Source organism: Vulpes lagopus, chromosome 8 (assembly GCF_018345385.1).
Source record: "Vulpes lagopus strain Blue_001 chromosome 8, ASM1834538v1, whole genome shotgun sequence".
NCBI lineage: Eukaryota > Metazoa > Chordata > Mammalia > Carnivora > Canidae > Vulpes > Vulpes lagopus.
The window spans coordinates 107044091-107058938 of record NC_054831.1 but is presented as its reverse complement, the minus strand read 5'-3'; the positions used below and the strand labels follow the sequence as shown (position 1 = coordinate 107058938).

General features: G+C 51.0%; 1 protein-coding gene across 10 annotated transcripts; it reads right to left on the bottom strand.

Annotated features, from left to right (window-relative positions):
* Positions 1 to 668: 668 nt before the first annotated feature.
* Positions 669 to 13277, bottom strand: SLC38A7 (solute carrier family 38 member 7). 10 transcript variants are annotated; one of them, XM_041767635.1, is made up of 12 exons: positions 13231 to 13277; positions 12502 to 12642; positions 10558 to 10979; positions 9707 to 9905; positions 9335 to 9479; positions 8168 to 8266; positions 7485 to 7542; positions 7155 to 7269; positions 5505 to 5652; positions 4943 to 5142; positions 4059 to 4113; positions 669 to 2633 (listed from the first exon to the last, which is right to left on the bottom strand). In XM_041767635.1, exons 3-12 carry the CDS (start codon positions 10825 to 10827, stop codon positions 2531 to 2533), a joined length of 1392 nt encoding a protein of 463 aa, XP_041623569.1. In that variant the 5' UTR covers positions 10828 to 10979; positions 12502 to 12642; positions 13231 to 13277; the 3' UTR covers positions 669 to 2530. The 10 variants fall into 10 exon arrangements, 7 of the variants coding, with proteins under 7 accessions (XP_041623569.1, XP_041623570.1, XP_041623567.1 ...); XM_041767636.1 differs by having other exon boundaries at positions 12502 to 12639; positions 13231 to 13254; XM_041767633.1 differs by lacking the exon at positions 13231 to 13277 and adding an exon at positions 12969 to 13214.
* Positions 13278 to 14848: the final 1571 nt, after the last annotated feature.

The window sequence follows — 14848 nt, the reverse complement described above, 5'->3', positions numbered from 1 at the left end:
CCTACTCATCATCCAGGGGCCAGCTCAAATGTAACTTTTTCCAGGAAGCTTTCTCTCACTCCCCAGACAAACTTCAGGCCCCCAAATACCACATTCTGTATATTCTCTTCTTGGCACCTATCACAATTTGTAAGTGTGTACTTATGTGACCACTTGCTTAGCATTAGTCTTACACAGCAGTTTGAGAATGGAGCTGCATACAGCTGAGTATCCTGCAGCCCTGGAAAGTGCCTGGCTCCACAACCAGGACAACCAGGGCCTGCAAACACATGCCTCTGAAGGGATGAGGTGGTTGTTCAGGCAGGAGTCTGAAGCTCATCGCAGAATGTGAAGTCAGTGAGCCCTGCAGCATGGAGGCCAGTCTGAAGGCCTATGGTGTGGGGAAGACAGGAGGACTTGAAACAAGGCAGTGGCTGTGGGACAGGAGACCAGGGCAAACTGTCAGGTTGGCAGGTAAGGGCTGGTGGGATGTGCAAGAAAGAGGAGGCATCTAGAACCACTTGTATGCTCCCATCTTGGTGAAGGGAACATAGCAATACTCATGCCTGAGACAGGGATCAGAGTTGATAAGGCCAAAAGTCCCCACCCCAACCCCTACCCCCGCAGCCTATTTTCCTGCTGTCAGTGGCTTGGATTCTGTCCCCAGCACCAGACATAGGCCACACAGCTCAGCAGCACAGCCTCTTTTTATTAACCACCCTCTCTGGTATGAATGCTTACAAGTAGAAAAGAAACAGTAAAATACCCTGGAGGGGAGGGCAGAGCAGGGGGCTCTCGAGGTTAGGCCAAGTGGCCAGATTCCAGCTCCTTTTCCTGACTGGTCTGTTTTGTGTGATGACTCCCCTCACATCCTCCATCCCTCGGCTGAAATCCAACATTAGGAAGCTGTTCAGCCCTGCTGACTGGACCATCCTAAGCTTGGCAGGGATGGGCACTGGAAGGGCCTGATGCTGAGTACGGGCTAAGAGAACACAGCAGCACTGGTCTGGCCCCAGGGGCTGTGGTGGGTGGATCTGAGGAAAGGCAGGTCATCCAGTCTGGGAACTGAGCAAAAGTCTATCCGGCCACCAGCCAGCCAGCCAGCCTCTGCTTCTGCGATCTCACAGCCCTGAGTGGTGGGTTGCTGGGTGGGGGTCCTGCTCACCCCTGGAACAGAGGTTTTGAGCAGAAGGGGCCAAGGAAATGTTGGGAGTTCCAGGTGGAGGAAGCCTGATTCAATGCCTGGGATTGGTCAAAGTGAACAGCCAAAAAGGGAAAAGTGGGAATGCAGACCTAGAAAGAAATGTCCCTCTTCTCCCCACCTGGGGCACAATCCATGTGTGACCTCAGTGTGATTGACAGACCGCTGAGGCCAAGCCTGGTGGACCTGTGGAGCTGAGAAAGCTGGCAAGAGAAGGTCTTGCATACCCCCTACCCTCAGTCTTATGTGAGCAGGAGAGCCTGCACCAGAAAAATGGAGTAGGGAGTGAAGAAACGACGGAGGGAGGGAACAGACAAGATCTGGACTGGAAGGGAAACTTCCAGACTGTCATGACTACACGAAAATGTTGCCCAGTCAGTGACAATTCAGCTGTTCTTCTCTGTGGGCTATCCTGCTAGGGTTGACAAGGAGAGGTGAGCAGAAGGCCGGCAGAAGAGAAGCAGTCACTGAAAGAGAAGTTATCAGAGAGGCTCACCTTGACACTGACCAGCCCAGCCTACATGGGTTTGAAAGGTTCTCAGGCTTATCACCCTCCCTGTGTCTCTGAAACACAGGGCACATCTGGAATCTGAGAGAGCAAAGTAGACTTCCTGCCAAGGGAAAAGCTAACTGAGGAGTACTCACAGCACCGTGGTGGCACGGTATGGCCCCTGGCCTCTGCTTCAGACCGGGCTGGCACCGTTTGTAAACATTAGACTTGATGATGTCTGGGGATAGAAGAAGACAAGAATGCCTGGACTCTTAGGTTTGGGGAAAGAGGCCCCAGGCTGAGGTGGACAAGGCATGACTATCTACCTCTGTGCATCTGTATGACTTTTGTGCTACCTTTGGAAGCTGCCATCCCAGAGAAGCCACTGCTGGCCAAGCGGCTGACAAACTGGAGCAGGCACTGAGTCTCAGAGTAATACGCACGGTTCCTGCTCAGGACAGGCTGCTCTGAGGAGGATGGTGGTGGCCCTTTGCCCACACTCTTTCTCCAAAGGAAAGTCAGGCCAGGTTCTCTTTTCTGAGGTGTTCTGACCCTCTTCACCCATGTTTTTCAGGCATGGAGAAGCTGAGAGCTGGCAGACAGGGAAGGTTCTTCTGTGATATGAGACCTCCTCCCTGCATCCTCACACTGCTGGGACCACAGAGCAGGAGGGGAGCTGGGTTTGAGCTGTCCAGAGGTAAGAGGCCTGATTTCACTCAAAACTGTCCCTGGAAAAGGATGTCCAGATGTCATCCCATCAGGAAAGGGGAATGATGCTGGACTCAGAGTGGTCCCACAGCTCTGAGAGATGGGCTCCTGGGTTCAGTGGCAAAGGCCATGTGTTGCCTGGGAGGCAGCTGTTACGCCAAGAGATCCACAAAGATGGCGTTGGTTGTGGTCTGGCCGAAGATGAAGGCTCCCAGGGTCACCAAGAGGATACCATAACTGACCAGCGCCCACCAGCTGTAGGGCAGAGGGAGAGAGGGACCTAGTCAGTCAACCTACAATTGACTTTGCAGACTTCTCTATATGTATATATATATTACTGTTTTATATATATATATATATATATATATATATATATATATATATATATATATCAGTTAATTACTGTAATTACTTATCCCACTTCTTTACAATTAATTATTGTAATTATACCACTTCTCCTGTGGGTAGAGCACTTCCTACTTTTTTTCTTAAGCACTTCCTACTTCTGAGTGACTTTTCATATAAAGGTATGTGAGGCCAGGTATGTGATCCCTAGACCATGCGCCAGAAGACCAAGACCTAATGGGATTTATTGTCCTTGGTCATAGTAAGCCAAGGACAGAACCAGGATTAGAACATATGTCTTCTGATGGAAATAGGTTCAGGACAAAGCAGTTCACACAGAGTATGATCCACTTCATTTACAAAAGAAAGCAGACATCTGTAAATCTATGTATCAAGAACAGCAACAGGGAATTAAGAGGGTACAACAGGGCATCGAGATTAGGGTGACTTTTATTTTTTTTAGGGTGACTTTAATTTTCTTCCTCAGACTTGTATTATTAAGGTTTTCTATAATGAATATTACTAGCACAATTTTTTAAAAAGCTTGCAGCAACCTGTTTTCAACCTCTGTACTATTCAAGGAAATGTGGATATTAAAACAATGTCATGTTTTTCATCTATCAGACTAACAGTAATTTAAAAGCCTGTTCTATACAGTACTGGCAGGGATGTGGAGAGGTGAGCACTCTGCTGCTAGAACTCTGACTGGTACTGCCTTTCTGGAGGGAAATTTGAACCCATGTGCAAAGGTAAAAATGAGCATTTCCCATGATCCAGCAATTTCCTTCAAAGAATTGATCCTACCAAGATCCTCAAACCAGGTGTGCCAAGATGTACATGTCTAAGAGTATTCATACATTCACCAAACAGAATGCTCTGCAGCCCTCAAAAAAGGGAAGAAGTGGACGGATCTTCTTGTGCTGACACAGAGTGATCTCCAAGACACATGGTTAAGTGAAAGAAAGCAAGTGGTAGAAAACTTTGGCCTGAAGCCATTCTTGGAAAAACCAAACTAGACACACAACCTCACATGCTTGTGTATACATACGCCTAGTTTATGTACACAAAGCTCTCTCAGGAGAAAGGATACAGTGGGGAGTTGGCTGTGGGGGCAAGAAGGACTTCCACTCTTTTCTCTAAAGCTCTTCAGTAGCAATTTGAACAGTTGGAAGCAGCATGTGCCACTTGGTCTTTTAAAACTGTATTTAGAAAACTCTTAGGTTTTTTAAGTATACAAGTCTCTTGATCCTTCCCTGTTTTAAGCCTCCCTGCCCCTACTGGACCATCCCTTGTCCAGCACCTCCCTGACAGGACCATAGATGTGCCCGGCTTTACCTGGCTGGCTTTACTTCTTCCATCTCAGAGAGTTTGGCTTGAATGAGGCACAGCCCTGGAAGAGAGGAGGTGGCCCCAGAACTCAGGTGGGCTCCTTCACTCAGGCCCACCCACCCCCTTTACCAAGAGGTGGTGGCAATGAATGGACAAAGGCCTCTGTGTACTCGTCCAGATATTCCATCTCTGTCCTCAATCCACACACAGCTGGAGGCCTTGCATCTGCTCCTCCAGAAGAGGCCAGCATCTGACAGGCACTTCCTAGGCTACACAGGAACCTCAGAGCTAACAGGGGCAGCCATGGAAGATGATATAGCAGTAGCCCCCACCATACCCAGGGCCCTTCCAGTTACTTCTAAGAAGTGGTCCCCCTGGTCCAGGCAAAGTGGCAGCAGCTTTCAAGCTGGCCTCTTGGAGAGGAATAAACTGGGTACAGGCGGAACTCGTGGCTGGGCACATGGGACCACTTCCTTGGAGATCTGGCGGCAGAATCGTGTCTGAAACACAGGTCTCCCGACTTCTGCACCAGACCCCATGGCCGTCTTGCCTATAATGGGCTGAACCAGCTCAACCCCTCACAGTCAGGCAGCAACAGGTATGTGCATGAAAGGTGATGAGTGCAGGCTGCACACCCAGACAGACCTGCATCAGAAAAGCTGTTACTCAATAGTTGAGTATGTTAACTTCCTCCCATCTCACCAGCAAAGTGGAGATAACACCTGTAGCTTCTTTTCAGGAGGGGCAGGGGTCAGCACAGAGCCTAAGTCGGGTGATTAATAAGCACTAGTGGTAGTTCTTCAGGCAGGAAAGCAAGGGAGGTACTGAGGCAAGCAAGGGAGATACAAAGCAAGGGAGGCCAATGCTGTGGGGGTGCCGGGAGTGCCCACCTGGGAAGACAAAGATGAAGCAGGCAGCCAGGCCTCCAATGACCGAGATGACCTTGCCGATGTCAGGGATGAAGAGGGCCAGCAGCAGGGTGAGCAGGAACCAGACCAGCGTCTGCAGCACACGCCGCCGCTGCTCCCGCCCCACGTCCTCCTCCACCGGCATCCCCTGGTAGCGCAGCCATAAGCCTTCGACCACAGCCCTGCCCACAAAGACAGTGGATCAGAGGCCCCTACCTCCAGCTCACGGAGCCAGGCCTCTGAGTGGGTGGACTGGGGGTCTGGCCCTAAGCTCCCAAGCCTGTTTCCTGTTCTGTGAAGTGGGCCTGACAGGACTCTTCCGGTGGCTGCCACGGAGACTGGATGGGATGGTGGACGTGACACGCTCAGTGCCTGGCCTGGCCCCCTGGGAACTGACACTGATTCTCCTGAAAAGGAAGGGTCTGGGAACCCACAAGACTAGGTGTTCAGGAAAGGACTCACAGAAGGTCAAAGGACCATGTCCAAAGGGCTTTTGTGAGCCCTGAGAAGAGGAAGCACCCTATGGGGTAAGGAGGGAGCTCACCGCCCGCAGAAGTGCAGGATGGGGTAGGAGGTGAGCACGCTGAGGATGATGAAGGCGCGGGCAACAGCCACGGCCATGTCCTCTGAGGGGTAGGACAGGAGCACATCGGGATCCACAGCAGCCCCAAAGGTCAGGAAGCCACAGATGCCTGAGGACAGGGACAAGAGGGCTGGGCAGGAGCAACCCTGGTAGGGGGAAGGGGGGCGGCCATTCACTCCTGGGTGGTGCACCAGATGGGGAGTGTCCTGGGGCAGCTCTGGAGGCTGGGACCCGAGGCCTCACAGCCCATCCGCACCACCACCTTTGTCATCTTGAGCTAGCCCAGCATGTTCTCGTTCCCGTTCCCCGTGTCAGAGTGTCAACACTCATATTGTCTGCCCAGCCCTTCACACCTCCATCCCCTCAGCGTTCAGGTCTAAGCCCAGACAGCCCTTCCTCAGAGAAGGTATCCACCCTGTGTGTCCACGATGCTCCTGACACTGGGCACTCACTCACATCACCCAGCTCTACTTTTCTCAGAGCACGCCTCTCTCTCTGCATTTTTTTTTTAATTTTTATTTATTTATGATAGTCACAGAGAGAGAGAGAGAGAGAGGCAGAGACACAGGCGGAGGGAGAAGCAGGCTCCATGCACCGGGAGCCTGATGTGGGATTCGATCCCGGGTCTCCAGGATCGCGCCCTGGGCCAAAGGCAGGCGCCAAACCGCTGCGCCACCCAGAGATCCCTGCATTTTTTTTTTTAAACACTTGTTCACTGTGTCTCCCCAGCCAGAACACGAGCCCCAGAAGGACAGGGACTCTGCCTAGTTGCCTCTTTGGCTCCTGGCTTTGTCTTCAGAGGAAGGACAGTGCTGGCCCCATTACACCTGCGGAAGGTCTTCTGTCCTGCTCTGTCATCTAAATCATTCCCCGCATGGCGCCCACAGCCATTTTTTGCTGAGACATGCTCCTGCTTGAAACACTTCCTCTCTAGTTCCCCCAGTCCTCAGGCCCAATCGGACCTATCAGTCCCCTGTCTGGCCTTACTGCCTGCCACTTGCTCCCAACTCACTCCACTCCAGACCTTTCTGTCTCTGCCTCAGGGGCTTGGCATTTTCTGCCTGTCTGGAATGCTCTTCTCCTGGCCCTTCAGATTCTGGCTCTTTCTCACCACTGGGGCCTCCCCAGATGTCACCCCTTCAGAGAGGAGCCTTCTGTGAACCACTTCTTTCCTGCGAACCATGGCAGCTGTCACCACTTTTCTAGTCCCACGCACATCTCCCCTGTTTGACTGTCATGGTGGCACTCACCACTGCCTGGAATGCTTTACTGATCCCTGATTTACTCTTGTAAGACTCTCTTTAGCTAGATTGTCAATTCCATGAGAGCAGAACCATGTCTGTCAATCTTCGCGGCATCCTCCATGCTGGGAATAGTTCCTGGCACTTACTAGGCACTGACTGAAGCTGCTGAGTGAATGGATGAATATGTCTCTCTCATTTGGGCCCACAGAGGAGGCCCAAGGCAGCCCAGGGTCAAGCCAATGCCTATGGAAGTGTCTGATATGCTGGGAGTGCAGGGCTGTCTCCAGAAGAGCTGGGCCAGGGGACTTGGAGCCAAGGAGGGAAACCAGGAGCATTCCAAGCCCAGCCCTCAGAGGGGAGCACTCACCTGTGCCCATGTAGACAGCGAGGGCTATGACCATGGCGGCTGTCACCACTCCACCCCAGGTCTTCACCTTGGGCCGCTGCATGCTGTTAAAGACGGGCACACTGCTCACATGGCACTGTTAGGGTGAAGGTCACGGTTATGGGGTGAAGTGACCCCTTCCTCAGTTTCCAGAGGGAGGTACTTTGGGGACAAAGGCCACGGGGAAAAGGGACATGTCCCAGGGCCCTGACTCTTTCTTCCCAGGATGTCCCCATCCTCCCTGTAATGTGGATTCCAGCCCAGGGAGGGGGGAGTGAGCTAAGAGGACGACAGGAAACTTGCAACTGGCACCTGAAATCCGAAGCAGATGGTGGGCATAGCATTGAATACGGCTACCCAGGAAGCTGGCCTGTGGACAAACACATAAGAATCTGCTGCCTGTGAACCCCCCAGAGCCACCAACCCATGGCTCATTCCCGTATTCTTCACTCAGCCCACCATGCCCACTCCCCAACCACTATTCCACATGTTCAACCCCCCCTAAGTCTGGAAACAGGGAGAGGGAGCATCTCCATTTCACAGGTCATTAAACTGAAGCTCTGGAAGACCCTCCTGGGACCAAAATCTGGAATTTCTGGATCCTGCACTGGGGCTTTTGCTTCCCTTTCTCTTCAAAAACAGGATTTTTTTTTTTTACATGACAAAACAGATTATACTGTATAGAAGATAGAGAAATTACAGATAAGCACAAGTTGCAAAAATGTCCAAGTTCACCATGGTAGGCTCCATAAGCAGGGGCCTAGTCTCATGATAGCTCATCTTTTGGATATTGGTGGCAAAGTCTCCCTGGGTCTGGTTCTCACTCTCCCCTCCAATGAAAAGAGATAAGGACCTCTTGCCTCCTTCCTACAATGACCAATGGGTCAAGCTCTGGTGAGCAAACGAGGCCTGAGAAGAGCACTTGTGTGGCCTTTTGATGGTGGCCAGCAACTCCACGGGCCCAAGTGGTGGGTTCCCCAGGGGTTCTTACCCACCTAGTCAGGATGTCCCCTGGGGTCATCTCTTTATCTGGCCAGATATATTTGATGATAATGATGGCAGTGACGTACCAGGTGCCCACGACGCTCAAGAAGCTGCCAGAAAGAATGGATTGAGCTTCCTCTTCTCCAGTGCCAGATGTTCTCTGACTCCACCCCAGGAGTATCCACCCTCAGCTCTAGTGACCACAGTGTCAGAATGAATTGGGTGACTATTCCAAACAACAATTATTTATTTATTTATTTATTTATTTATTTATTTATTTATTTATTTATTATTTATTTATTTATTCCCAAACAACGATTTAAAAAAATGCACAAGAAGTAGGTTTTAGAGGGGTGCCTGGCTGGCTCAGTCAGAAGAGCATGTGACTCTTGATCCTGGGGTCATGAGTTTGAGCCCCATGCTGTATGTCGAAATGAATAAACTTAAAAAAAGAAATAAGTTTTAGAGAAACTGGTCACAGCTTGGAAGGAGCTAAGACCTCAAGAGGGGAAGAGACTAACATTTCAGACCATTAGGAAATGCACTGGTTCAGCTCCATAGCTCAGACGTCTGGGCTTCAAAGCACATCTGTTACTTTGATTAGTGCAGCCCACACTTGGTGACAGCTGCAGCAGGGCCCTTGAGAACCAGGAGCCGTTGGAGGTAAAAGAGTTGAAGATTCAAATACTGGAATGTCAACATTAAAGGGGACCTTAGGAGACAGCTGATAAGACCCTGTCAATTATGGATCACAGGAAACAGCTCAGAATTACACAGCTTTTCTGACTCTGAGCCAGGAAGCCAGTCCTTTCCCTTCATACCAAGCTGCATGGAGCATGCGGCCAGGCTCAACAATTCCAAATGATCAAATATCCCACTCTCCCTGGGAAAACCAAAGCCCTGGCCAGGAAACTGCTCTCACACTCCTGATTATCATCTGTCCTTCCTCTGACAAGGACATCTGGAGCTGAGTCTTTCACTGATGCAAAAGGCCACTGTCTTGCTTGTTGCTGACACAAAAGTAAATCTTAGGCTGGAAGCCTCACAAGCCCTGGTCCACCCTGCCTTGCCCACTCTTGCTGCCCCCGAAGAAGAGGACTTCTCCAGTAGCGCCTGAGTCTCTAGCTGCCTGTGATTAGAGCTTCCATCCGGCCCAGGTTGTGGTGGGGTCTCCGAACCTGGCATATTTCTGGAAGCCAATCTCTCTGGGGATAGAAAGGGGCAGGATGAAGAGGACGGCAGTGAGGCTGATGGTGAACTTTCGGTCTGTGTACCAGGGGCTGCTGCCGCCCCCCTCCGGCTCCTTTGCCATCACAGCTATAACTGCACAGGGAAGAAAGAGGGAACATCACTCCAGGCTCCTATAGGCTGTGACCCTCCTGCTCTGGTGAGCCTCAGGGCCTCCATCAATCTAATGGGCTCAGCAGCCAGGAGGCAGGATTTATAGAAGAATGCTGGATCCAGGCTAGGCCTTGGGCAGCTGTTCATGCCCATTCCCTCCCCCCAGGGATCCCCAAGGTCGAGGGGGAGGTATTAATGGGGAGCCTCACTCTTGTCTTGTTGGTCCCCAATGATGATGAGGAAGGCGATGCAGGTGCCGAAGGTGTAGATAGCAATGGTCACCTCACAAAGTACTCCTGTCAGCTTGCCACACACGGCCCATACCACCTCCTGGTAGGTCCTCTCATTGCTGGCCTGGGAGCAGTAGGCCAGGATGACGAGGCCGCTGATGATGAAGACCAGCATGCCCTGCAGGCAACACAGAGCCAGAGAGTGTGGGAAAGGCCTGGCTGCAAAGGGCAGCTGGGTCTTGTTCAGTATTTACCAGGCCAATGCCCAAAGCCAGTTTGGTAAAGGAGTCGCATCCTGTAGGCAACTGTACCAGATTGCTGGATGCTGCCGAGTTGAGGTTTTTCTTTCAAAACAGAAGTTTTGTAGAAAATTTCGAACACACACAAGATTTGACAGAATTGTATCTTGAACTCCCATGCACCCATCACTCAGCTTCAAAAATAATCAATTCATGGCCTATCTTGTTTCTGCTATTTCCCCTCCCACTCTGGATTATTGGAAGGAAATACAGGCTATTGAATTATTTCACCAGTAAATATTTTAGCATGTAGTTCTAACACATAAGGGACCACTTTCTAGATGTAAACTACAAAATTAATTATGTAGTTGGTGTCTACACTTCTCTGATTGCTGGGAGGCCTTCTGAAGCCTCATCTGGGCTCAGAGGAAAGAACACTGGAATAGATTGGTAATGTCTGCCAAGTATGAGGGTGGGGAGAGTGGTCACCTGTGTCACTGACCATCTTGGATGCAGCACCTCCCTTCTGAGGTACAGAGCCCTGGCCTAGCACCTGACCTGCATTTCCACCCTAAGGGCCAGCATACTCACCATCTGCAGCGTGACACCAGCTGCCACACCCCCTGCAGAGCTGAAGGCCGCGGGGAAGTTGAGCAGCCCTGCACCTAAGCAGGCATTGACGACGATAAAGATGGCCCCCACTGTGGAAGTGGTGCCTCTACTCAGGCCCTCAGGAGAGGCCTCCCCTTCGCTCTTGGGGGCTGTGTCCACACAGGGACTCTGCAGCAGACGGGCCCGCTCCCCAGAGTCCGTGCTCGAGCCCCACTCGCCAAGGTCACTGTTGATGCTGACCTGGGCCATGGCCCTGGGAGCCCTCTTCTCGCAGGGTCTGTGGATTTGGCCTCACAACCACATCTCCTGGGTAGCTGAGGGAACGCCTTCAGCTGGAGACCAGCACCAGCCTGTTTGGGACTATTATCCTAGGAGGCCTGTGAGCTCCAGCTCTTTTCAACCTAGATGGGAGACAGGTACTACCGTTATCCTGAGATGGGCACAGAAAGCTGAAACAACATTCCCAAGGTCAGATGGCTGAGATTCAAACCCAGGTGTCCCTGTGTGCAGAACACTGCAGTGGGTACCACAGTGAAGGGTGGCAGAGACAGAAATACATCCTCTGCAAATCCTGCTTGCTTCAGGCTTACAGACCCATAGGGTCAATAAGACATAAACATTAAAGAGAGGGGTACTAACACTATAGCACTACAGAGAAGCAGGAGTATCGTAGACATATCTTATCTCATTCAGTCCTTACCACAGTGGTCCTTTTTCTTTCCTTTTTAAAAACATCTTATTTATTTATTCATGAGTAACATGGAGAGGGACAAAGACATAGGCAGAGGGAGAAGCAGGCTTCCCGGGGAGCCCAATGTGGGACTTGATCCCAGCATCATGCCCTGAGCCAAAGACAGACACTCAATCACTGAGGCACCCAGGTGTCCCATACCACAGTGGTCCTAAGGTTCATTGAGATTGTATAGCTGACCTAGGGTCACATATTAGCAAGAGGAAGAGCAGGATTTGGATCTAAATTTATCTGGCTTCCCAGCCTGTTTCCACTTCACAAGGTTGCACAAGAGCAGCCTTCAGCTAGAACTGTAGGTATTTTTTAAAAAGATTTTATTAATTTATTCATGAGAGAGAGAAAGAGAGAGAGAGAGAGAGAGAGACATAGACATATATACATAGAGGGGCAGAGGCACAGGCAGAGGGAGAAGCAGGCTCCCTGCAGGGAGCCCGATACGGGACTCGATCCCAGGACCCCGGGACCATGACCTGAGCCTAAGGCAGAAGCTCAACCACTGAGCCACCTATGCATCCCAACTGTGGTTATTTCAGTGAATTACAGTCCAACATACCTCTTTCTGGTCCAGACTCTAAATTCTGCATAGCTTTCAAAGTCCTTCAAAATTCAAGGCTAATTCTCACTCTTCTCTTGCAACACTGATCTAACCACCGCCCATCAGAGAGACATCCCTTTGATGCCCTCAATACATTTAGAATGGCTAATGAAAAGCTTAGGTAGGTAGTCAGATGCTTCCTATTTCTCCTTCTGGTGATGGCTGAACAAAGATAGGAATCGTACACTCATGAGAGGGAAAAGGAAGAGTGGGAGTGCTCTCAGACAGTTGTCACCAAGGATGCAACCAGGGGACCCAGTTCCAGAGGAAATACCTCTCTGCTGCCTCCAAGTCCAGAAATATCAGTCTGATGCCACAGGGCTTCCTCTTATGCAACCTGTTACCCAACCAGTAACTCAGCCAAAAAAATCAAAGCTGTGAGTAGTGGAGGTAGAGATTTGGGCTCCCAGCTTTCCAGCTGGCTCCAAGGAGAGCCATGCAAAGTCAGCACTCCCAGAGCTGTGAGACCTCCGCTTTCACCCGGCTTACATCTCAGACACAGAAGTCTCAGCACTGGTCCAAGAGCTCTCAGCTCTTCTTCCTCAAAACATCCTCAGCTCCAAAACCCCCAGCTTACCTGCTATTTCCACCTGATGGCCTACGGTGGAGGGTGTGTTGCTCCTTACAGGTCTTTCTCCCCAAAGATCTGGGATCTGATTTTCCTCACTTCCCTCTATGGCACCAATTTCTTCTTTCTCAAAACTTCACCTAAAACCTGCTGTCAGCAGAAGGAAGAGTTTGAGCTGTTTCTGTGCTGGTCAGTAGAGGGAAGGGAACCGAGCAGCTCTGACGCTAACTCACAGAATAGGAGCACCAGTTAGGTCAGGGGAACAGGCCCAGGGAAGAAAAAGGGCTAGACTAATGTCACAGCAGGTAGTTGGCAGAACCAGAACTAGAGGCCTGATGTGCACAGGCTCAGGCCAGAGCTGTAACCACTGCCGTGGGCCCCCGGAGATTCCAATCGGAGGGGGTTCCCTGTACAGCCGGGGCTGGATCCCAGAAATACGCAGGGTGGGCTGCATAGGGAGGTGGGTCAGGGCGTACCCGGAGGGTAGGATGCCCAGGCCCGAAGCAAGGCGACGGGGCTGCGGTGAGGTAAGCTAGGAAGGCGCTCTGGGACGCGATCCGGGCCTAGCACTAGGCGGAGCCAGTCGGTCGGGGCTGCGGCGGGGCCAAGCTGGCCGAGGGCGGGCGGGGGGCCGAGGACGCCTGGCTTCGGAGCGCTGCAGGGAGTGGGCAGGACTCTACCGCAGCGGGGGCCCCAAGACTGAACGCTTCCACCCTCCACAGTCCTCCCGCCACCTACCTACAGTGCTTCACACCCGAGCCGGCGGCAGGGACACGTGAGCAGCGGTCACATGACCGCCGGGACTGCGGCGGCCGCGGGAGACGCCGGGAGTTGTAGTCTTCTGCGGCTTTAGTCTTGGACGGCACCAGCTCCTGCAATCCTCAACCCCACAGCATTGACCTGAGCCCCTCTCCGCGCCCAGATCGCTATACTTATACTGTTAGTTTTAATCCTGGTATCTTGGTCAAGCCAAACACTTCACTTTCCTCCTAGGAAGAGCATTAGGAGCTTTGGTGTCTTAGCAGTCTCATGAAGTGGGCAAACCTATTTGGCCTCCTTAATCCTTGTCCGTCTCCCTCCTTGCCTTCAGGCTCGCAACCAGAGACCCTGTAGTTTCTTTCACTGAGGACAGGGAAGGACCTTCTGTGCTGTGTGTTCTCTACTATGCGAAGACTGGTCTGAGTGTTGCCCAGGGCCTAGATTCTAAGTTTCTGAGGCATCTAGTTACTCATGTAAATAAATAGTCGCATGAAGGAATGGGTGTCCAGAGCCCTGGCTTCTGTTCTTGGCTCTGTGACACTTGCAAGTTGTCACAAAATATTTCCAATGTACTAGGTCTGTGTTATATGAGAAGATGCTCTCCACTATACCTACCTATCCATGTGTCAAAGGTCCTCACTAATGAGGGAACACAGGGAATGTCATAGAAACCCATCTTTTTTTTTTCTTAAGATTTTATTTATTTATTCATGAGAGACACGGAGACAGAGAGAGAAGCAGGCTCCATGCAGGGAGCCTGACGTGGGACTCATCCCAGGTCTCCAGGATCACACCCCCGGCTGAAAGCGGTGTTAAATCGCTAAGCCCCATCTTTTAACTGAAATTTTTATTGAGATCACTGTAGATTCATATGCAGTTATAAGAAATAATACAAGAGCTCCTATGTACTTGAGGGAGAAACAGGCTCCCCTCAGGGAGCCAAAGTGGAACTCAGTCCTGGATTTGACCAATGCCCAAAGGCAGACGCTCAACCACTGAGCCTTCCAGGCATCCCGCTCCTGTGTTACTGTTTCCCTCAGTGTGTTACTGTTTCCCTCAGTGGTGACATTTTGCAAAACTACAGTACAACAGCCAGGATATTGACATTGACACAATCCACCAATCATATTCAGATTTCCTCTTGTTTAGGTATTTCGTTCTATACAGTTTTTTTTTTAAAGATTTTATTTATTTATGTATTCATGAGAGAGAGAGAGAGAGAGAGAGAGACAGGGAGAGAGGCAGAGACACAGGCAGAGGGAGAAGCAGGCTCCATGCAGGGAGCCCGACGTGGGACTTGATTCAGGTCTCCAGGATCACACCCTGGGCTGAAGGCGGCACTAAACCGCTGGGCCACTAGGGTGCCCCTCGTTCTATAGTTTAAGCACATGTGTAGGGTTTATATACATCTGCACCACATTCAAGATACTGAAAGTTTCCCTCGCCATAAGGATCCCTCCTGTTGCTTTATAACCATACTCATCTTCTCCAGCAAGGCCACCCCTTCCATAACGCCAGCAACCACTAATCTGTTCTCTATTTCTAAACATTTGTTGTTTCAAAAATGTTATGTAAGAGGCTCAGTTGGTTAAGAATC